The following is a 24,001-nucleotide window of genomic DNA, read 5'->3' on the forward strand; positions in this document are numbered from 1 at the left end:
GTTCTACGCCGGGTTGCGTAACACATGGGGCGCTTTTTAAGGCCTTCAGACTTTGTCAGATTATGACTGTCAACACATGCTATATACCGGCATACGGGGGTGGCATCTCTAACCTCAGCCTGCTCTTGGCCATCAGTCCTACATCGTCAGCACCACCCAACAAGCCTCATAAAATGGAAACCAGAACAGCAAAACTTATCTGCCAGGGCAACAGCAGACTGGGACTCATGAAAGTTCAATGAAAGAAGTCCTCGTGAATCCCACAAACCCCCCCCCCCCCCCCCTCGAGCTGTTTGACTCGCATCTCCGTCTCTCGGCGCCTTCACACAGGACACACTGGCCACCTCTCGCCAAAGCACAGCGTATTTCCCTGTTTGCATCGGCAGAGCAATGCCAGAGGTCTCCTTCAGCTGTATCCCCCGGCCAACCGCCGCTCCCCCGCGCCTTCCTCGTGGATAAGACACGCACCCAAATATCTCGAGCACGAGACTCATTTCGGCATTCTGGACTCTGGAATATCCAGGATTCGGGCCGCTGCCCTTCAGATCCCTCGTCGCGTTTGGTCACATGCAGGCACCTCCACTGGATCTACCAGCTCCGTGTGTGCGGCCGCCTGCCACTGACCACTCCCGTGTGTGCGGCCGCCTGCCACTGACCACTCCCGTGTGTGCGGCCGCCTGCCACTGATCACTCCTGTGTGTGCACTCCCGTGTGTGCTGCCGCCTGCCACTGACCACTCCCGTGTGTGCTGCCGCCTGCCACTGACCACTCCCGTGTGTGCGGCCGCCTGCCACTGATCACTCCTGTGTGTGCACTCCCGTGTGTGCGGCCGCCTGTCACTGACCACTCCCGTGTGTGCGGCCGCCTGCCACTGATCACTCCTGTGTGTGCACTCCCGTGTGTGCTGCCGCCTGCCACTGACCACTCCCGTGTGTGCTGCCGCCTGCCACTGACCACTCCCGTGTGTGCGGCCGCCTGCCACTGACCACTCCCGTGTGTGCGGCCGCCTGCCACTGACCACTCCCGTGTGTGCGGCCGCTGCCGCCTGCCACTGACCACTCCCGTGTGTGCGGCCGCTGCCGCCTGCCACTGACCACTCCCGTGTGTGCGGCCGCCTGCCACTGACCACTCCCGTGTGTGCGACCGCCTTCCACTGACCACTCCCGTGTGTGCTGCCACTGACCACTCCCGTGTGTGCGGCCGCCTTCCACTGACCACTCCCGTGTGTGCGGCCGCCTGCCACTGATCACTCCCGTGTGTGCTGCCTCCTTCCACAGATCGCCCCCTGGTCTTGAAAGGAGAGGCGCGATGGAGGCACCTGCGCGTTCCGGCCATGAGTGCACGCTACTGGCATAAAAGCACTGCCCAGAAGGGCACCATTATGAACGTCCATTCCAGCCCCCCCCACCCTCAGCCTTTGCTGCCCATGCACAGGACGCCTCCTCGTTGTGCTGCAGACCGTCAGGAAGACTTGCCTGGGCCCTTCCGAGTAGCATGCTCTGCCCTCTGCCTGAGCAAGGAAACGAGGGCTTTGCTGCAACCTCATTGGGCGTTAGTGCTACTGACCCCCGTACCTGCAGTCCTTTGACCTTTGGCTATGCAACCACCAGCAGTCGTAGACCCCTGCAACCCTGTCGGCTCTGCTGATGCCCGTGGTCACTTTGACGCTCCATGCAGTACACGTGAAGTTCACTAGTCTTTACCCGTCCGTGCACGGTCAGCCCTGTGCAGCAGCCTAGTTCAATCCTATGGCACTGTATGTTTGTGAACACGGTACGCATGTTGTCTGTGCACCGGCCACCGTATGCACATGCGCTCCGCTGGCAGTCCCTGTTCTCGGCATGAAGGCTTCAGGGCAGTGTAGACTGAACATTTCCATTGTGTTCGTATGAATTATGCAGGGGCTCGTGCATTGCGGAGACGGAGTGCCGGACCTGAGCTTCTCCAGCCACCTGCAGGCCTGGCACCCGCTCTAATTGATGGGCTCCAGTTTGGACTTGGGCCTCTGCTGCTTGCATGCTTTTTCCATAGCTCTGTCTATATAAGGCGCCTCCCTTTCTCCAGGCCCTAACTTGGAGAAGATGATGGGAGGCTGCCGCTGGTCCCTCGCTAGCAGGCGGCATGTCGGAGCTCCTGGCATTCATGGGGGGTTCGGGGGCAGCCATCGCCTGTCTCCGTCGCATTCCCCTTGGTGGAGGTGAGGGCGGTGTGATCAACTGGGGCGGCTGGAGGGCAGGTATGTGTCAGGTCAGTGATGCATACTGTGGTGTGCACTAGAAGACCCTGTGATTGGCACTGTGCGAGCCTCCCGACATCTGGGATGCATGTCATTTCTATGGGATCCGTGAGCCGATGGAGCGCATCTCTGCAACAAGCCTGTCGCCTCTAGAGCATTTCTCTAGAGCTCCGCTGTAACTGGGGTGGTTTTTGTTTCAATGGCCGCCCCTTATTGTAGGAGGATCCAGAGAATGTCAGTAGAACGTGGTCCATTGGAGCATGAGCAGTGTCTGTAGAGGTCTGTCGTCCTGTGTAGAGCAGGTCATTGGTCTGCAGGTGCGGGCACTTCTAGGACAAGCATTGCTTTCTGTAGGCCTCATTCTCAATGCATTCCTGAATGAAGGATCCCAGACTCCAGAGGGAGGAGTCAACAAGAGGTTAACGTAGCGTTCAGGATTCTAGAATATGGCCTACACCAAAAGAGTACAGACTAGAGAGTGAGGGCATTTGGGCCCCCATCCTATATTGGCCCTGAGAGGGTGTGAAGGACTGTTTTAGTTGGCATCAGCGAGGGTTTAATTATCGCCCATAATTGGTTACTGAAGGGGCAATGACTGGATCCCAAGGTGGGCTGAGACGGCGATTGGAGCCAGATCATTGGCTTCAGTCATTGAGCGTGTAGGGACCAGATCCCATGGCTGGATCCATCATGCGTTGAGGACCGGATTCCCGACAGGGTCTGGACAGAGTGAAGGACAGTACCCCAGGCTGGATCAGTGAGGGGTTAAGAACTGGATCCAAGACTGGCTCTGCATGGGGTTGACTCTGGAACCCTGGCTGGGTCAGTGCGGCTCCAGCGAGTGTTAAGTACCGGATCTCAGACTGCGGCTCGTGTCCTGGAGGAAGGGGCTGCCCAGCGGCGCACCAACAGCCCCTGCAGTTGGGGGAGGTAGTGGGTCCTTCATCAGACTGCAGGTCCAGATGACTTGTCAGCGTGTGCACTTAATGCGTGTGTTCAGCTTGTCATGACTTGAGCCCCTTTTCTTATCCAAAGGTGCTGCCCGCAAGATCGGGCGTGGCCACTACCATGTGCTCATTAAACTGTTCTCCGGGATTTCTATCTTTTTGTACTCATTCGAACCGTCAATGCATCCACCAAACTTATTGTTTCTTCTCAACAGATAAAATGTAACTTTGAGCACGTGACTGATTTTTTTGGCTTTGTGTATTCTCTTCCACCCCACGTGCTCCCAAAGAATTCTTATTTCTATATTTATAAAAGTGCAAATGTGTGGGTTGTTCTTTATACAACTCTTCAGTTTCCCCAATCTGCACCACATTTTGCATAGTTGCCCGTTGGGACCCTCCGGACATTACTGGCTGCGTGACCTTTGGACACCCCACCCCTTCAGCACCTTCACACATGAGATGGTTGCCTGAAATCGGCGAAACATCAATGTGTTCATAGAAGGACCGGTCTCGACACGAGGAACACAAAAAACACATTTCAATGCCGTAGGATGCACGGTTTCCGAGATATTTGCACAACAACAAACTGCACCACGCCAGGGTGAGGCGACAGGTGGGGAGGGGGCACAGTAGGTCCCAGTAATGCAGCAGCACACCAACTCTGCCCCCCCCCCCCTCACCTCCCACCTCCCCCACCCGCAATGTCTGCTCCGGGGTATGCCAGCCAGCCACACACCCATTTTCAGTGCAGTCTGCTTCAGGGTGTAAAGCGCGATAAGCGATTCGGAACAGCGACCTACAGGATCATTGCTTTTCATCAATTGATGAGACTTGTCATGTCTGTCCACAGAACCCAATCGGAGAACAGGTTCTTTTTGATAGAATATATAATTGGACTGTACTTTTCTTTACCTCTAAAGAAATATAGATATAATGTTGAGCATTGACAGCAAGTGAACGCCTTTTAGGGGGGACACCTGCCCCCTATGGGAGCGATGTTCACTGCTGCCTTCGGCCCGGCTTTCAGAAACGTCTAGAAAGTCATCACACAGCTTTATTCAAGCTCTAATGAATTCATGAACAAATTGAGCCAAAGAAAGTTTAAAATTGGCCCTTTTCCGTCGTATGTTTTTTTTAAAAATGGGATGTCTCCCGACAAACGTTGGAGAATTCTCGTGTAAATATTTTAAACCGGGACATTGTTAGGAAAGATTTTGTAATTGTAGGTAATTTTCCTTCCATGTGGCAACCCCTAAACTTTTTGCTGTTGTTTTTCACCTTGTTCTTGACTTTGCCAGAGAAGTGCAGCCTTCTGCCGCACTCCTCTGGGCTTTCGCTCCTTTCTTACGGGGAAACTGACATGCCCTTAAGACAGTCAGTACCGGGAAACGCTGTTTTCCGTAGTTTCTTTTATCATGTTGCGGCTTTCGTGCAACATGACACAAGAGGGCACTGTAAGCTAAGTTACAGCTCTCTTGGGTCTCTAGCCTTCTACAGGCCCTAGATACTCTTTTAGGATTGTAACTGATCGGTGCAAGTGATTCACGGACGGGAATGGTGGCAGCGATCGTTTCTTGTGTTTTGAGCTCCTTTTGGCGTTCTAAGCGCGTTTCTCGCGCTTAACCCAAAATGGTGGCCTGGCTCCCAAAATGGCCAGACCACGAGGCTCCTTTGTCCTGCCCGCTGACTGTCTTGCTCCCTTCACCTTCCCCAGGTCGAGCTGACCCGGGGCCTTCCTTATTTGGGCATGTACTTTCCCGCAAAACACAGATGCTTTCGCGGGCTTCTACATGTCTTGTGTGTGCCTCCAGGATGTGGGCTGGGATGTCTGGTCCCAATACACATCCTGGGTGCCAGAGAGTCTAGGGTGGTGTGAATGCCTGGGACCACCGTGGTCCGTGATTGGTCCACGAATGGTGTGAGTGTTGATGAGCGGATCTCCCATTGGGTCCCCTCCGTTTTGGCGCGAAGGGAACCGTGGATAAGAGGGGGCTGGAAACACCACTACCATGTCGATCTCCTGAGTTCTCACGAACGAAGGAATACAGGAGCCAAGTATCCTGCAACCAAGAGGCTGGACCGAGGAATCGCTGGTGACCCGCTGAAGGACTTCTCCTCTGCACTGCTGTCGCCTTGTGAAACCCTTTTCACCTTTGATCGAACCAGAAGGCCTGTACTGGTACTTCGACCCTTGGAATAGCGGGAACAGCTATTCTCGGCATCTTCACCATCTCCTGCTCGTAAGCCTTCGGAAGCGTCTCTGGGCCATCCAGTAGACTGACCAGTTTACACGGGAGTCTTGCTCTGTAACCGCCGCCAGGTTGTGTAGTATTTCGAGTCCTTGTCACTCTCACGCTTTGTACACTTGGCGTTCCCAGGTGTGAAGTGAGTAGTGTACATTTGGCTCAGATACACACGGCCGCTCCGTTGCCCGGCTGTGGTAACAAACTGTGCGGGTTTCTTCGATTGGGACGTCTTTTACTCAACTCTGCTGCTGCAGACTCAACACGACGACGAGATGTTCCCTGCTCTTCTGAACCTGCCAGCGACTGAAACGGACACGGAGAAGCCTGGGTCTGCTTATATCGGGGACCGGTGAGTAGCATAGCTATGAACTGGTCGCCCTCCTGCAGGAGCCCATAGCTTTTCCCCGCTGTGTAAAAACAGCACCCTTTTCCGTACTCGCGCTCTGCTTCTGCCCACAGTGGAGGCTGCGCTTGAGTCGCGGAACTTGTTGTTCTTCATTTATACACTAAACTGAACTGCCTGACTTACTTCGAAGAGACTCCCCTTTTGCCCGTTGGCACCAGCGTGTGCAGGTACTTTTGAGCACAAGGCTCCACTCTTCGTAGGGCTCGGACTTCCTTTTAGTTAGGTGCCTCAGAAGGCGAACTGTGTCTAAGCATTATTTCGCACTGCCTGTTTTCCCTCCCTTTTAGGTGGACTACACATTTCGTGCATCTAACGCTTGAGACTTGTTGTATTTGTGTATATATTGTATTGGTATGGTATGCGTTGGTTTACTATTGTTATATTGTGATTTTCTCGCTACGGTCATTGTTTTAAAGGCCTTGGAATAAATGTGTATATATTTTTGATATAACACCTGTTTGGAGTAGTTTGTAAGTGTCCTTGCTTTGGGTGCTCATTGTGGGCTTTCAGTCACCCTCACCCCTCTTGAGACCTAGTCTTGACCGCCGCGATCGCTACCTTGATTGGTCTGGCTCGTCCAGAGGTTACCCTGTTCCAAGTAATTAGGTTGGCCTTCTGAACTTCTGCGCCACCAGGACAGAGTTCAGAAATCCGTCTTAACAGACATCAACACAACTTTGCCTTATTTCAGCCCTCGCAGAGAATGTGGGTGAAGGAGGGAAATTAGCCGGGAGCACTAAACCAGTCTTGACCACTAGTGCTGTCCATAGTTTGCTGGTGAGTTAGTGATCTGGAATGTGATTGGCTACTTGGTTGACATGTGGGGTTTAGATTATTTGACAATGCTCCTTTGCTTTGCCGGACCCCGATTATCTTTCTGGATAGCCAGAGGAGTTCAGGTGTGGCAGTGCAGAATGTTGTGTGGGAGGCTAGAGACCAGGTTCATCATTTATCCTATCCAGTGGTATTGGAATAGTGGCGCTGTCACGCGGGATGATGTTGAAGGCTTTAGTCCATACAATTCGACCGAGTATAGGCACTGGCAGTCGTGTTTTGGGTTCCTAGCTTGGCATATTGTGGCGCCACTGCAGCACTTGCAGGCCTCTAGTGCAAGATGGCAATCCTTCATCCCACGGTCTCCCACTGGCATATATCATTGCAGGGTTCGTGCCCCCTCAGTTTGATTTCAGGCTTGCAGCACTCGGGTGAACTGCCTGACCAGGTTCTGTGTTTTGACTGCTACCCTAAGCAAGGGCAGGGGGCATCTTGTGGCCTACCTGCCCACTATGAGGAGGATTTTATGACCAGGGTTCTTTCAGCAACTAGAACTCCCCTTTTCGCCAGAGACCCTAGTTTGTCTTGGCTGGTCTCCTCTTCCAAGCCCACGCCCATTTGCCACTCGCTTTCAAAGTCATGAATTAGAACAGTGTGGCCCTCAGACTCCCCAAAACAATGACATGTTGTTCTATTGGGTTTTTCTTCCCTCTTGCACTCCCTAATCATATTATTGGACCCCAAATTGGACTGATTTGGTTTTCCCTTGTGGTGAGGTAGAACTTCTGTTCTAAAAAGTCCACCATCAGTTCTCTAAGAATCCCCCTTTCCTCTCCCTCAGCACCATGAACTACTATTCCCATCAGCCACTTGATTGGACACTATTGCACCTGCAGACAAAAACCCAGGTTAAGCCTAGATTGTCTAGCTCCTGGTGTTTCTGGGTTGTAGATGAACTAGGCCCATTCACTTGTACAAGAAAAAGCGCCTGGCCAAAACACCTGGCATTAGGGGCACTTGAAACCATTGGACAAGGCCTGTTCTGGAAAGGAAGCGAGGTCTTCGCTCTTCCATCAGTCTTGCAGCATACTGGCCCAAGGCGCTGTCCTCACCTGCACAGAAAAGGAGCAGAAGCCGCTTAGAGTGCCCCCTCCAGTGGCTACAGTGTGGAATGTTGCACATATGTCATGGTGTATTGCAGCGATTGGTAAGGACATGTCTGCGATGCTGTCCGCACTCTGCAAAGGTGCCAGTGTTCGCATCCAAGATGTGATCCACTGTTTATGCCGCGCACTGACCTTCCATCTCGGCTGGTAGCATCTTCTTTTCGGTTGGGGACTGCTGGGGGTCTTGGCATCAACGCCTCCCTTTCGCAGTGTGCTCTTCCTGCAGGCCACCTGGAGATGAGCGGCTTTCCTCGACCCCCCCCCCCCCCGACTGCCTGGCACCCTCGTAGGGTGTGCAGTTCGCATCCAGCTTGGCTGGCCACACAGCAGTCTGCCTCTGTGTTAGTTGCAGCACTGGATGTTGATGTTGGATCCGTCTGCTGCCACCTCCTGGAACCCTTATGTGTGTTTAGGGGCAAGTTGTCCTCGGTGAGGCCAGGGCTGCACGCTGCTCCATGGTCCTGTTCTATTGCCTTAGTTATTCATGCTGCGCGTGCACCTGCTGGGAGATCTACCCACTGGGGGGGCGGGGGCATCTTTTGGGATTGGGTCAGGGATGAGACTGAGCATTGCCCAAGGGCACATTCTCTTCAGGATATTGTGCTGCTGACGAGGCAGTGCCTGCCTGGACAAGACGAAGCAATGGATGCCAGAGCGCGTCCCGCCTGTTCATCGTGGCAGCTGGCTGCAAGCTAGCTAGCTGCCTGCCTGTGTATGCAGACACCGGCCGGCATTGTCCATCTCCCCCCCCTCCCGTGTCAAGCAGATGGTGAAGGCCTGCCATCGTCACCAGCGTTCCCTTTCATGCTGCCACAGGGGTGTAGGTCCTTCCACATGGGATCGCCCATGTGGACTCGGTAATGGTGCCTTGGATGGTTTGCCAGCCTCCCCTTGCCCGGTGTAGTCATGGCTGCTAAGCGGGTAACTAGTGTCGGAGATTCAAGCAGCGCTTGGGGAGTAGCCTAGTTTGCCTGACTGGCGAGGCACTGCGTCTGGGCGGGCCAGCCGGCCGGTCTTGTGGTGACACTGCACATTTCTGGGTGGTGATCATGGACTTTGCAGCTGGTGCAGAGGTGTACGGTTTGGTGGTGCACAGCTGCAGGAGAGCACTGACCAAGGGTCCTGCATTATGGATTGATTTGCCCCCCCCCAGCCTGATGTGCGGGGGCATTGCAGTATTCCAGCGTTTGGCTTGGCTGCACATTGAACCTTTGGTTTTCTTGTATGTTCCCTGATGATTTGTGACGTGACGATTGGTGCTTGTGCACACTTTTGTTGTTCTGGTCACACGTTCTTAGAATGGCAACTACTGATGGCTGAGTTTATAAAGTCAGGTTGAGGGCAACTACTGATGGCTGAGTTTATAAAGTCCGGTTGAGGGCACTACTGATGCCCAGTTGAGGGCAACTACTGATGGCTGAGTTTATAAAGTCAGGTTGAGGGCAACTACTGATGGCTGAGTTTGTGAAGTCCGGTTGAGGGCACTACTGATGGCCAGTTGAGGGCAACTACTGATGGCTGAGTTTATGAAGTCCGGTTGAGGGCACTACTGATGTTATGTTAGCGGTACTTGTATAGCGCACCATCCCCAACGGAATTGGTCCCCAGGCGCTCTGGCGGATCTGTAAACAAGAAGGGAGGGTAGGGTTAGTCGGGAGGAGGGGAGAAGGAGAGTGGGAGAAGTGGGGTGCTGTTGGCAGCTTCAGCTCGGTATACACCGAGTGCTGGGCTTTGGTGCTAGTATCAGATCAGAGGAAGGCCTCGAATGCTGTGGGTGAGGTTTATGTGCTGTTGATGCGGTGTGGTAAAGTGCGTGCGGATTGCTGGGAGAGAGATGGTTGTGTGGTTTTGTGTGGGTTTAAGTATGCAGAAGATTGAGGGTTTGGTTAGTGGGGTCTGTATCCTGGTTCAGGTACTTATGATTCCGTTAGAGTTGTATACCTGTGGGTTCGGATGTCGCTGGTTCCTCGTGGGCCGACTCGATTAGGTGGTGTTGCGCTGATCCAGCTGTATTCTATTGAGTATAGTTTGGATTGGTGGGTGCGTCTGAACCTAATCTTCAGGTGTGGGACTGTGTGGGTGATCTCTATTCTCAGGTGATCTAGTGTGACCTTGGTACGGTTGAGGGCACTACTGATGGCTGAGTTTATGAAGTCAGGTTGAGGGCACTACTGATGGCCAGTTGAGGGCACTACTGATGGCTGAGTTTGAAGTCCGGTTGAGGGCACTACTGATGGCCAGTTGAGGGCACTACTGATGGCTGAGTTTGAAGTCCGGTTGAGGGCACTACTGATGGCCAGTTGAGGGCACTACTGATGGCTGAGTTTGAAGTCCGGTTGAGGGCACTACTGATGGCCAGTTGAGGGCACTACTGATGGCTGAGTTTAGGGCATCTAGATGAGCGCGAGGCTGTGTTCTTCTCCAGTGTTCCTTCTTCCGGGGGGGGGGGATGGCTTTGCTGGTGCCTTTGCCAGCTTTCTCTGTGCCTTTGGTCCCGCTTGTGCCCTTGTGTCCGGGTGGGAGGAATGGTGCAAGCGCTGAGTTCGCGGGGCTCCTGGGATATTCATCGCGGACTTCTGTGGCGCCTGGCCTTGGGGACTTGTATGAAGCCTGTTGCTACGGATTCAGTGCTCACGTCAAGACTTCATGGCACTACGTGTTATGTGACTGTCATTGGGAAGCCTGTTACTGGGGCACGCTTGTGGGTCCAAGGCCTACCACTCGGGGAGATTCATGTAGGACTCCCTGCAGACCCTATCACTGGGGGCGGGGGCGGGTGGGGGCCCTGCTTGATTGCCAGCCTCGGTGTTAGCCAGTGGAAAGCCTGCCACTGGGAATGGGTTGGGCGCAGGGCTCGCTGCACACCCAATGGGCAAAGCCTGCCACGGGCAAACTGGCAGAAGCCCAAGTGGGCAAATGAGATGAGAACATTATACACCTGTTTTCTGTCCCTCTCCCCCACATGGCTCTTTCATCCTTGCACACCATCTGTCCTTGGCATTAGAAACTATACCCAGAATGTGTGGCATGGTGAAGGAAAGCAATCGGAAAAGCCGGTGGACCGCAGTGCACTGCAGCCATAGGAGGCCGTGCCTTAACTCTACAGTGGCCTGGCCCTCGCCCTCATTCTGTGCCTGTGGCTCGTGCACCCAGCATTCTGGTCCTGCCTCCTTTGCTCTCTGGAGGTTGCGCGCCATCTGGGGGCGTAGAAGCTCGGCTGTTGGGCAGAAACCTGTGCAGTTCCCTCTGGGACCACTGCAAAAGATTTAAGACTACAGGTTTTTGGCAATAAACTCACTTGGTAGCAGTTTGTACCACACAGATTCACTTGGTAGCTGTGGCTGAGCAGTCAGACTTCCTTCAAGAAGAGTTAGGCAGTATACAGAGTATTCACAATAGGTCACAAGAACACAGTAGAACAAGCAAACACTGACCAGAGCTTGGTGTAAAAGAGATATAATTATTTATTTAAAACCACATCTAATAAAACACACAGGCACTAAGATTAAGCAGTTCAAAAACACAGTCACTAAAAGATATACACTCCCTTAAAAGAATATTAGACAAGTCTTAAGTAAAGCCCCACTTATTTTCAGACAGCGGTGAGCGCTTAACGCAGATGGCACTCTTATAATTCGGTTTAAAAGGGAGAGAAAGGCAGAGCATAAATTGAAACAGATCCCAACACTTTCAAAAGAACACAGCAAGAGAGGAAGGCAAAGTCAAACCGTGAAGTTAGAGTTCAGAAAGCCGGATCCACTTTAAGAGGATCAGAACGAAATGTGTCCAAGGTCACACGGTTGAAAAGTGCACAAGTCTCAAAGGTTCAGAAAGAGTTGGACCATGCACTACTCTCATTTTTCCCTTTCTCCTCTCCCTCACTCCTCCTCACCTTACCCTTCAGCTCCAGTCTACTCACGACACGACTTCCGCAACTTTGACCCCTCTCTCTTCGCCAACACCTGCACTTCTCTTCTCCCATCTATCCAGAACTACTCCTTATCAGCGAATGATGCTTTTTCCTCCCTTTCATCTGCTATTTCATCCTCCCTTGATTATCTCTAAAGTCCTTCCGCCCAACCCGGAAACCCTCTCAACCTTGGCTCACCCCCTCACCTCCTCTCTGAGATGCCTTCTCAGACGTCTCAAGAGACTCTGGCTCAAAACCCCCTCGCTATCTAACCAAACCTCTTACTTCTTATCACTCCATCTACGACTCTTGTCTGGCCTCTACTAAATCCTCTTATTTCTCTAACCTACTCCAATCTCAAGCGACTCGCCCTCGCCACATCTTCCAAACTCTCTCGACTCCTCTCTCCCCCCACTCCTGATCCCTCTAATTACTCACTCTCTCCTTCTGACTTTGCTAACTTCTTCTCTTCTAAGATTGTCTCCCTTCGGCAAAACATTCCCACCTCCACCTCTGACTGCCCTTCTTCTTCACCCCCTCTCCCCCTTCCTGTATGTCCTCCTTCTCACCTGTGTCCCCCTCTGAAGTCTCCACCCTCCTATCCAAATCCCATCCCACGTCTGCCCCTACTGACCCTCTCCCTTCCCTTCTCATCCCTAAGATTTACCCTCTTCTTATCCCCTACCTCACTTCCTTCAACATTTGTCTCTCCTCCGCTACCTTTCCCTCTGCCTTTAAACATGCCACGGTCATCCCCATACTAAAGAAACCTTCTGCTGACCCATGCCTCACCTTGAATTTCAGACCTATCTCTTCTCCCTTTCCTTTCCAAGCTTCTCAAACGCCTTGCATACTCTCAACTTTCATCCTTCACCACTAATTTCTCTATCCTACCACCCTCCCAATCAGGCTTTCGCCCTAAACACTCCACTGAAACTGCTCTCACCTCTATTCTGAACTCCCTTCTTACTGCCCGTCATGCTAAACAATCCTCTATCCTTATTCTCCTTGATCTCTCTGCAGTCTTTGACACTGTTGATCACCCCCTCCTCCTTCCCACTCTCATCTCTTTTGGCTTCAAATGCTCCGTGCTCAACTGGTTATCCTCTTACCTCTCCTCCCGCTCCTTTACTGTCTCCTGGGGTGGTCGGTCCTCTCCTAGCTTGATTATAGCGTACCCCAAGGCTCTGTTCTTGGCCCTTTTCTCTTCTCTATACACCTCCCTCATTGCCCCTGTTATCTCCTCGTTTGGCATCTCTCACCACTTCTATGCCAACGACACTCAACTCTTCCTCCTCTTCTCCTCCGTCTCAAATGACCTCCACCTACAGCTCTCTTCCTGCCTCACTGACATCAAGAACTGGATGTCTTCTCGATTTCTCTCTCTTAACACCGACAAAACAGAAGTCTAATTTTTTCCCTCTAACTCTCTTCCCCCTCCCCCTCCCTCTCCTCCCCCTTTCATTCACTTCCCTCCCTCCAATCACCCTATCTCTTCTCAGGCTCTCAACCTAGGCATTCTCTTCGACTCCTCTCTCTCCTTCTCCCAACACATCTCCTTCACTTCTCGCTCCTGCCGCTTCCACCTCTTCAATATTCGTAAAATCCGCCCCTCTCTCACTTTCCACGCTACTAAACTCTTAATCTCCTCCCTTATCTTCTCCCGCCTCTTCTACTGCTCTTCCTTACTCTTTGGACTCCCTAATTCTCACCTTGCCCCTCTTAAATCTATCTACCACTCTGCTGTACGCACCCTTTGTCTCCTTACCTCCCGTGATTCCATCTCTTCCTCTCTCTCCTACCTTGGCTGGCTTCCTTTTCACTCACAACTTAAATTTCAATTTCTCTGTCTTGTCTTCAAATCTCTTCATGGTCTTGCCCCCCTATCTCTCCTCCCTTCTCTCCTTCTACTCTCCCTCCCGTTACCTCCGATCAGCTGACCATTTCCTTCTCACTTCACCTCCTCCTACCTGTGCCTCCTGCAGTTTTCGTTCCTTCCAACTCTTAGCTCCTTTACACTGGAACTCCCTTCCTCTTGCCATCCGTTCTTCCCCCACCTTCCCTTCATTCCGCACTTCCCTGAAATCTGTTCTTCTCCATCCTCCTCCTTGAATCCCCTACCCCCTTCCACTTCCCCCCTTCTTTCCCTGACTCTCTCCCTCCCCTCCTCTACCCCCTTTTTCCTCCCTTCTGTTCCCCCTCTTGCCCTCCTCCTTCACTCCACCCCAACCTGTCCCTTCTTCCCCCCTTTCAGTTGTTCTTTCCATTGTTTTGTCGTTTGATTCATATTGTTATGCTTCAACAGTTTATCGTTCATGTTTTATGTATCATGTTCTTTGTACAGCGCTTTGGCGTAAGGCGCTTTATAAATCAATAAAATACAAATCTGCGGCTGAAAGACCAGCTTTTCCCGAATGTCCTTCCAGCACATGCTGATGACTTCCAAGATGTGCTTCCAGTAATTACTTCCAGCCCAGAATTGCCCTATAGCCACAGCCAGAATTCTCAGTCTTCCTGCACCGATGGATTCCTAGCACTGTAATCTAGGTGTTAACTGGTGTCCTGTGTACGTGTTCCTGCTGTGATGACTTCATGCATCAGTTGTGCATGTGTTCTTTGGAATTCCCCCATCAATTGTGCACATAGCCTCCCACTCCCCCCACCAAACTGCCCTCCGCCCGTACAGCAAATGGGTCCCGGAACTCAAAATGCCATTATGCCCATTTTACTAAGAATCGATGCATAGTTTTACAATATCTACAAATTGGGCCGAAGAACGGATATAGTAGTTTTTGGGGAAATTACAATTTAGTTAAGTAAAGGCTATAGTTCCTTCTATGGACTGTCAGAATGATTGCCCATGCAGGGTAATGAGGCCAAGCCAAGAGTAGTCTATGGGTGCGAGCGAGGCAGCAGGCACCTGGTTGGGGAGTCTGTGGGGCCCTGCTGGAAGAGCTCCAGACCCAAGCTCTAGTACCAGAGGCCTGGAAAAGGATCAAAGGCTTGTGCTTGCATGTGTGGGGATACAGAAAACCCTTGGCATCTAGTGCCAGAGGACCGAACCATAGAGGACAGGACTAGTGGCTGAAGCTGCCAGAAATGGCCCAGGAAGTGCGAATGTACAGGGTAGTTTCAGGTTCGGCTTGGGTCTGGCAAGTCACTTCATCGGGGCACTGGTGCCCAATAGTATAGATCCTGCAGGTGATGGGACCAGGACCCAGATGTAGGAGATCCCTCTGCATATCACTGATGACGGAGGGCACCACAGCATCACAGAAGCTTGAGGGTCTAGGTGGCTCCGAGAAGAAAGGGATTGCACGGGCAGCAGGAGATATAAAGTGTGTCCTGGTGGAGCAAGTCCAGATGCTAAAGCAACAGCTGCTCAAGGTCCAGCCGGGCAGCTGATGGGCTCTCACTTTCAGTCCAGTAAATACCACAGGGGCAGGAATGCTCAGGGGAGCATCGGAAGTTTGGCGTTCCAGCATGCAACGTCAGAGAAGCAGAAGAGGCACCTAACGAGGGTTTCATCCAACACGGACAGACAGGCGCTGCCTAATAAGGACAGGGCCCACCCTGGACGGCAGCATTCCGCTTTCTAAGGAGCAGCCCATCTTTCCTGCAGTCTAACGGGTATGTTTTACCACAAGCCTCCAAAGTTTTATGCACTCCCCCACACCCCAGTGCCCCAAGAGGCAGGTGCGTCTGCTAAAAAATAACTTGTCGCACAATGGCTCAATGATATGCGCCTAGAAGGATTTGATCGATAACTTGACTCAGCAAAATCCTTAGGCTTCACCATTGACGGCAACCTCTCCTTCCAGAAACAGCCAAGAAGGCCCAAATAACCTGGCTTAGAATCTCTACCCTTCATCCTGCTGCAGCACTTCGGACCGTAGTGCAGGCCGTTGTGGTCTTGCACATCAATGGGGGGAAATGCTCTCCTGACAGGACTCCAAGCTGCTCACTTTGCTCCTCTGAATTAACCCCATCCTACGCGATTGGCTTCTGCATGCATCATCTACAAAGCAGTCAAGAGTAGCACACCAGCGTACCTGGCGGCTAAGCTCCACATATCTGGTGGCACACACATCTCGTGCAGCAAATTGACCCACTGAGTTTAATCACAATTTGTCTGCAAGAGAGGACCACCAAATAATCCTTCTCTTGTCATGCACCCACCCTCTGGAACTCTATCCCGGTGTCACCGTGAAATGCCCCCACAATTCTCCAATTTTACAAATCTCTAAAAACGTTGCTCTTTATTCAAAACCTGACCAAGGACTAATTCCAATGTACGCCCATACTGACGCACAGACCTCACAGTACAGCGCTACTATTGAAAGATGGCAGCCCAAATGCAGGCTACGCGCACTCTGTACAGTGCTCTGCTGCTCTCGAGCTAGGTTTGCGCTTTAAACAATGTGCTCTAGCACCTTGAAGCGTCTGTGCTAGATGGGATTACAATAATGGTCTTAAACCAAATAATCAGACAGACTCCAAGAATATGGCAGAGTTCTACTTTATTGTCCATGTAATAAAGTAGGGAGAACTCGGACATTGGACTGAAGTACGTTCTCATAGCAGCTGGATTACATGAAGGTCTTAGACACCAATATGTGTCATCTATGACATCATTCTACGTGGCAAAGTACAAAACCAATCAAGGGATTGGTTAAGGGAACAAATCTACTTGTAGAACATAGAAGGATTAGTTCATCATTGGCTGCCCCTTATCTGTAGGGCACGCCTTGAACTACCTCTAAATACATATAGTACTGATTTATATCAGACAAAACAGTGGATTGGTCTGTGCTACATTGCATTTTAGGTTGTCCCTCGACTGCACTGATTGGTTGGCATTCTATCCCAACCTTGGACTTTTGCCTCCTTAGTAGCACGTACATGAAAAGAAATGGAAGTGTTTGAATCCTGTCAAACTACTCCCCGGTTTTCCAATTAGCCCAGCATCTTATCGGTAGGCCATCAGCCAAAGGTTTCCGTTTGTAGCTGACTCTGTTGCCTGTTCACTATCCTGGAACATTCAAAGGAATGTGAGCACACCACTATCTTAGCTTGCTCTAATGAATGGTCATTATTTATTTTTTTTTCTTTCCACTTCTGAGTCACATGTGAAGAGATCATGAATTTGTCCATTTCACCCTTCTATTGGCTGCTATTTGATTTAATTATGCAAGGTGCTGTTGCTCCTCTTGGCCTCTAGAGACTTGCTAACTCTCTCATATCTAACTTTGTATACTTTTAATTGACCAGCAGTTTGGCTCTCACAGATGTTTTCTTCTTCTTTCATTTATGAAGAATGTCCCACATTCAAAGCTGATCCATGGACTCCCTTTGTGCTCTGTGCTTATCCCTCGAAATAGCATCCTTAACTCTAGGCCAACCTTTACCCATCGTCCGGTCTGCACACACAGCAGCTGCTGTTCCGCATCTCCTGATTCTACAGCCTCGGCCTGTCTCTGAGGAAGCTTGGTTAAGTTCAACGTGAGCCAGCATCCATTTTCCTATTATGGCCATCCTTGCCACGTTATATATTCCCCTATAGCAAGCTTCTATGCGTTACTGCTTATTTAGTTATTGGTCAGTAAGTTACTTCATCTTCTTGAGATCCACCATTACTTAAGCTTTTTAGGACATGTTGCTCTTAGTGCTTCAGTGACATAGTTACTTTAAAGTATTTTCATATCGTTTGAACATGGGTTCATATATCTTTTTCATGACATCCCTTTGTCCTTGCCAGATTTCCCTTTAACGTCCATCCATAATATTCTTTGATGCACTCTGACATCTTGGCAGGTGACATCCTTCCATGTAGCATACTTCCATGCAACATTCTTCCACGCTTTCACTGCTAGGGTAGGTTCTGTGTGGCTGTCTGAGTGCATGACGTCTCTCGTCCACTTGATGCTGCATGGGAGCAATGCAGGGGGGTCCCATGTATTGCTCTTCTCCGACTGTTCCAGTATGACGGCAGTGAGGGAGGGGGGGGGGGGCGGGAACTGGTGAGAATGCCTACCTGCTCCTCTGCAAATAAAATAAATAGAAAATACAATGGTGGGTCCAGAGAGCCCACATAGGCGGAACTGCCATTTTGGCTGTTGTCCCCCTGGCCCAGGCAAAGAAATGAAAGGCCACAAACAAAAGGGCCAAGGTGAGTAAAAGGCACCAGTACCCAAATTGCAACCACATGTGGCATTTGGCTACAGTGGTAAAAATGCTGCAGTCTGGTGTGGCCAAAAAACAAATTACAACTAATCTTCTCCCTGATGCACTGTGAGAAAACACATCCAGGGACCAAAAGGGGTGCTTAAAAAACCGTACATGGTAGCCATGTGGGCTACTGGGGAACATCCAAAAAAGATTGCCATGCCAGGGGGACTTCCATAGAAACCCTTTTGATATTAAAAGAACAGTCTAAAAGCCAAGAAAGCAACAAAGAGTGGAGAGGAATGGCAAAGGGACACCAAAAATGGAATTCTGCCCTAACACCTTGTGGCTTATGGCCGAGGGTATCCATGACACTTGGACCTGGACCAGCTTGGGCCATCACTCCTCGTTTTCCATAGTCCAACTGGGGCCTCCCTGATCTACCTAGGCAGGAGCCAATGTACTGCCATTGAATTCACCTGAAGGATTGGTGGTTCTGTACCAGGCCTGATTTGTACAGACTGTAGACCAGAGCTTGTCGCTGGGCAGAGCGACCAGTGCTCCAGATAGGATTTTGAAGAAGTTGGAGTTTTTTAGGGAGTAAAAACGAGTCCCCACCCAAATGGGAGTATCTTATAAACGAGTGAAAATATGTTCAACTGTAAAACAATGTTTTTGAGAGAAATGCTTCTTGGCACTGAGTTATTCATGGGCATTAAAAGATACATTTGACCTCTTCAATAATTCTAGTTTCTTCCTGTGCTACTAAATGAACTACTGGTCCAAACGCATCCATGGATCTCTTTGGGGTAAAGCAGGGGCACAAGTGCCTCTGTCCATTTCCCATTTTAGTATTGAGAGTATTTGTACTCCCTATATTGATTTTTGGGGAGCATTTGCCAATTTTTAGGGAGTAAAAGTGGCTGATACACCCCTTTATCTGTAGGGCTGAGAGCAACTGAGGCAATGTTGGCCCTCGCGGCCTCTTTGCGTATGGAATAGAAAGCATGGAGTAGGCGAGCACACAGCAGTGCTTCCGTGACTGCTTGCGCTCCTCTCTTCTGGACGTTGTGACCTTTAAAATTGACAGTCAGTGAGCTGTGTGTGACGTCTACCATTTCCAGCAAGTCCATTCTGATTTCCTGGGTTACACACACAATGGCCCCGGGATCTTGTTTGATCGCTTTAGCTTTTTTTTTTTTTTTTTTTTTACTTCTAGGTCGGATTCATCACTGGCGTTGCAATTCCCCTTATGAGGCGGGCACGAATGGCTCCTGCCATCCATATGCCTGGGCCCGTTTAGTTTAGTTGGCGTCCGTGTGAGTTTGTTGTAGATATGTTACTCAGTGATGCAAGCTTTCTTATTTTTCTTTGATATTTAGCCCTTGGGCTATGAATGTCTATGCGACGTCAGAATCCATTTTTATTAGGATGGGCCACCTTTGTTCATTTTTTTTTTTTTTTTTAACTGTAGCCTTTCTTTGTTCTTATTTGCCTTAGCTCAGTCAATTTGCTTTCCATTGCATTGCTTTCTTTTTAATTACCTCGATCTTTTCAGTTCTCCATCTTTTCCTATTGTGTTCCCCTCTGGCTAACCCTCGGCAGCTGCGGCCGAGCCCATGGAAAGTCAATCACTGGGCACTCCATGACATCAGCCACTTAGTCCCAGCAAAGCCAGGTAGAGAGTAACTGGTATGCTTGGCGTTGGGACAGAATTCCATGTTTGGAGTCTGGCTCCCTAACTTTCGGATCCTCGCGTCTCTGCTGGCTCCCTTGGATTTAGTTTAGTCCACCCGCCCTTGCAACTCTTTTACGGATGTGCTGCCTTTAGTAGCCCATGCGGCTACCATGGCAGGCTGCTTTTTCTAAGCACCCCGTTTTGGTCCCATGTGATTTGATCGCCCTACAAGTGATTTGTGGAGTAGACTGGTCCGTATACCGTTCTTTCATCGACTGCTATTTTTTCGATGGGTTTTTTAGGAAAATGTTTTGTCGGAAACAAACATCGAAAAATATAGGGGGGCATATAAGGTGTTGGGGGGGGGGGGAGGGGGTCTAGGGGGGTCGGGATTAGTAAAACCAATAGGGGAGGTGGTGCTTGCGGGGGTGGGGAGGGACCGCCAAAATACACATTTTTCGATGGCGTTTTTAAGCAAAACATTTCGGTTAAAAAAAGTCTTAAAAAAAAAAAGCCCTGGATGAAAGAACATAGAACCGACTTGTGACCGCTGTGATTTTAGTTTCGGCTTCACCGGCGGCGTAGTCCTTTTTCTTGATTAAGTAGCCCAGTGCACTCGTGTGGTAGCCATTGGATTACTAATGTGTTTTGTTTTTTTTTTAACCTCCCGATACTGACCCTTTAGTTTTGGCCTTTGTGTGCTCTGGTGAGATCCGGCCCGGCCTGGGAGGCCGCCTGGGTTCCTCGGATCTACACCTGATTGTGTAAGTCGGATGCTGAGATGAGCTGCTGCTGCTGACCTGGTGGGGCCGTGCTGGCTAGACCCGGCATCCCATCCTGGGTTCTGCCTTTGTGTCCCTGCAGTCATCCTTGCTGGCCGGACTGCCTGTTTCTTCCGCTGTTCTTGGGCCACATTTTTCACAGGAGTACTTGTCCCTGGATTCCAGAGTCCTTATATTTTCTTCAAGGGGGGGGGGGGGTCCCTGGGAATGGGAGTAGTGGGGTTTTGTGGTTCCTCCCTCCCCTGCACCGCTTTCACACCGTTTTTTATGGTCAGTAGCGGGGCTGGGCTCTCTTCCACCAGCTGTTCCTGTCCTGTTGGTTTTTGAATCCTGGGCTTAAACCTCTCTTGGGGTCTCCGCTGATGCCCCCTTGGGCCAGTTGTCTCTTCTGCTCCTGTGGGCTAAAGGGGGGGAAACTTAACTTACTGTTCCCCATCACTGTGGCTAGCCGAATCAATTTGTTCAGTTCTCTGAAAAAACGTTTGTGAATTCCTAAAAGTCTGCTGAACGAACAGGACACTAGTTGGTACTTACCAGGACAGTGACATTTTTCGTGGGCCCACCCTGGAATTTTTTCTTTAGATTTTTTTTTTCTCTTTTTTAGCATTTTGACGATTTGTAGGCTATACCAGTGTTTCATTAACTATATTAGAATAATACATCGCGGCAGCTTACCCTTTGCCCAAGGATTACATTGGATCTTTTCTATCCGTTATTGATCCGGTTAGGTGTTCCAGGTTGCGAGTGATCTACGACCTGCATTTTGGGCCAATATCGTGTTGCTTTAATTTTATTTATCATTTTTGGATTGGCTATTATGGTCTGCCTTTGTTTTTTAACCCTTCTTCTAACACCATTCATGCACTCCTGTGTTGGTGTTGCCTGTGTACTGGAGGTTGTAGGAAACACAGTTCCTGTGTTTCCATATTGTGAATCTGTGACTCAATGTGTATGTACTTACCTGCGTCTAGTAATCCTTTATCTTGTAATGTGTACAGCATTCTGCCCCCATGTTGCGACCCCGTTGTTGGTTTCAGGGGTGGTGTGGTCTTGGCTAAAGCCCTTGTATTTTTTTTTTAAATGGTCTGCTTGGCTCTTATTAGTCACTTACGTTTATGTGCTGTACTTTATTAAAGAGTTTATATTTCAGTTTATGTATAGTGTCTTGGCTTGTGAGATCTCAACCCCTCCCAAGAGTCATGCTTGACGGCTCTGCTACAGAGTGTTCCTCTTTCTTAATCTACCCTCCACCTTTCTCCACCCCCTCCGGTTTGTCCAGAATAGGGCTGCTAGACTTCTCCTTGGCCTCAAGCCCATGGACCGTATCTCTCAGCCCTAAAATCTCTCTACTGGCTCCCGGTTGTTGGAAGGATCAAATTCCTCTGCATCATCCATAAGGCTGTCTGGGGCATGGACCAATCTATCTACAACTTGCTCTCACCAAATACCTTACTTCCAGATCCTTGTGTTCTCCGGCTCCAAATCGCTCCGTGTCAGGTGCTTTTCTAAGCAGCGAACTGGTGGCAGATCGTGCTCCTCTGCTGCCTCCCTCCTCTGGAACAACCTGCACCTTCCTCTCTTTCTTGAGCTGGACCGCCTCAAATTCCAGAAGCTCCTCAAGACTCTCCTCTTCACCTCCTCCTTCCCCCTCTCAATCCCGTGCCAATACTCCTCAATCGCTGAGATTGGTGACCTGGGACCTTGTGTTCTCTGGGTCTAGGCCAATTTTACCGAAAATAAATCGTCGCAATGACCAAAAGTTCTAAAAATGCTACCACCAAAGGCTCGAGCATCGAACCTTTGTTGGTAGCTTTGTGTAAAAAAACTATACTTTGTGGTATAGTGAGCGGGAGCTGCGGGGGACACCCCCACAGCCTTGCATTAAAAAAAAAAAAAGAAAAGGGCCCTGCAGCGCCGGTTCCCGATCACGGAAGTGAAAGGGAACTGGTGCTGTAGGAACCCAGCGTGTAGATGAGGGTAAGTGGGGTTTGTTTATGTTGGGGGTGTGGGTGGTGGGTGTGTTATGGGGATGAGTTTATGTTTGCATGAGAAAGGTGCAAACTTTTGGTAGTTCGCCCCTTTCTCATGCAAACTTTTCGCCCGCAGTACTTTCAGCCGCAGACAAATCACTGAAAATCGTTCTCTGGGTCCCTGCCTTCCACCCAATCGCCTTCAGTCTTCCGGACCATCCCAGTACTTGCTTTCAGGCACCCACCGGCTTGTGTTTCACAAGCCTTCACTAGCTAATGGTAAGTGATCAAGCAATCTCTGCAATGCACTTATCATTGCGCACAACTGACTCCTCTGCACTTCCCTCTGTGGAACTCCTAGCACTTACCCCTTCCCCCATCCCGCGCTCTCTCCCTAAACTTGCACGTTCCGAATGCTCACAAGGCCTAGTAGGACTGCCCCTTTTGCCTGATCATCTACTTATATATTGCCTATGTTCCCTCCCTTGCTCTGTGGACGCTTTGAAACACAATGTCTTGATGTATAAGCGCCTTAAAAATGCACAATAAATAAATCTTTGGACCTTCCTTTCTCCTATTAGGCCAGCTTTCTGGACACCCCTCACTAGAGGTCTATTGAAAAATGTCTCCAACACACGAGTTGGACATTATGGCACATGCACTGCTCAGGTGATGTGTAGAGAAGCCCCTCAACACTCACACCAAAAAAAATACAACCCAGTAGGGAAGAAGGCCCAGCATACCTCTTGCAAGGAGTACAAGGTTTATTCTCATAAAACCAAGTAAGTGATGGCAAAAAACTCAGCTGCCATGCAGCACTCTGCCAAAATTAGTACAAGCATTACTTTTTAAAGGTGAAACGCGTGTCAGTTGACGTACATCGCATAAGGTACAAATCTACGTAGCTGGATGCCAGGTCATTGGTCCCAGCTCCTCCTTTCCGTCGTCTTCCACGTGGGGTTCTTCTCAGTATGTCATCCGGTCCACAGCTCCCAATTAGCAATTCAAAGTTAGAAATCCTAGCATGCCCTTTCTGTTGCCCTAATGTGCATCTGGTACTGCAGATATCAGCGCAGAGGCTCCTTTCGAGGTCGCACTGTTACAAACCCCAGCTCGATCCCAGACGATCGCTCCCGCTTCCCAGCAGATGCCTTCAGACTGGCTTGAGCAGCACCTTACACAGCGAGACATCCTGATGAAAAGTATTGTTTCTTCTACGCTCGCTTCATATTTATGATTAAGCATTGCTAACTATAAATGTGTGGATTGCAAGAAAAATGCCTATTTTGTTCAAATCCATTTTTACTAGCCAAAATGTATGCCAGTCATTAAAGCTTTTCTTACCCTTCATAAAATCCCTTATGAGCCTCAACTTATCTGGATCCACGAGTACACATCAAACATGTTCTGCTTTCTTTGCCCTCTGTCACTAAGTGTTCCTTGTTTCTTCCCCCTCCTACAGCTGCAATAAACCTGGCCAAGCTCAAGCTGTTCCGGCATTACTATGTCATGGTAAGTCGGGAGTTGTGTTGCTCATGCCGTGAGCGCTGGGACGGGGATCCTATAGTCGCCATTTGCAGCAGGAAAGATGCGTAGGATCTGTGCTTTGCATTCCTAATGCTATACAGAGCCATGGAGTACATGCACTGGTGGGATAGAGCTATTCATGCTCTTGCTTTCACATGCACCTGTGGGCTAATGCTGTTGCGGCTCATGCC

The 24,001-nt window shown here is 50.2% G+C and overlaps 1 protein-coding gene across 7 annotated transcripts in view; it reads left to right on the forward strand.

The window, feature by feature from the left end:
- Nucleotides 1–24,001, forward strand: part of GPR107 (G protein-coupled receptor 107) — a 387,352-nt gene that overhangs the window by 234,928 nt on the left and 128,423 nt on the right. For all 7 annotated transcript variants that reach the window (XR_011268468.1, XR_011268470.1, XR_011268471.1 and 4 more), the window contains exon 15: nucleotides 23,746–23,795. Coding sequence is in view for 1 of the 7 variants with exons in the window: in XM_069609259.1 (XP_069465360.1) it covers nucleotides 23,746–23,795 (50 nt within the window). In the remaining 6 variants the exon portion in view is untranslated. The remainder of the gene's footprint in view (nucleotides 1–23,745; nucleotides 23,796–24,001) is intronic.

The sequence above is a fragment of the Ambystoma mexicanum genome, chromosome 8, assembly GCF_040938575.1.
Source record: "Ambystoma mexicanum isolate Mex_15411 chromosome 8, UKY_AmexF1_1, whole genome shotgun sequence".
Taxonomy (NCBI): Eukaryota; Metazoa; Chordata; class Amphibia; order Caudata; family Ambystomatidae; genus Ambystoma; species Ambystoma mexicanum.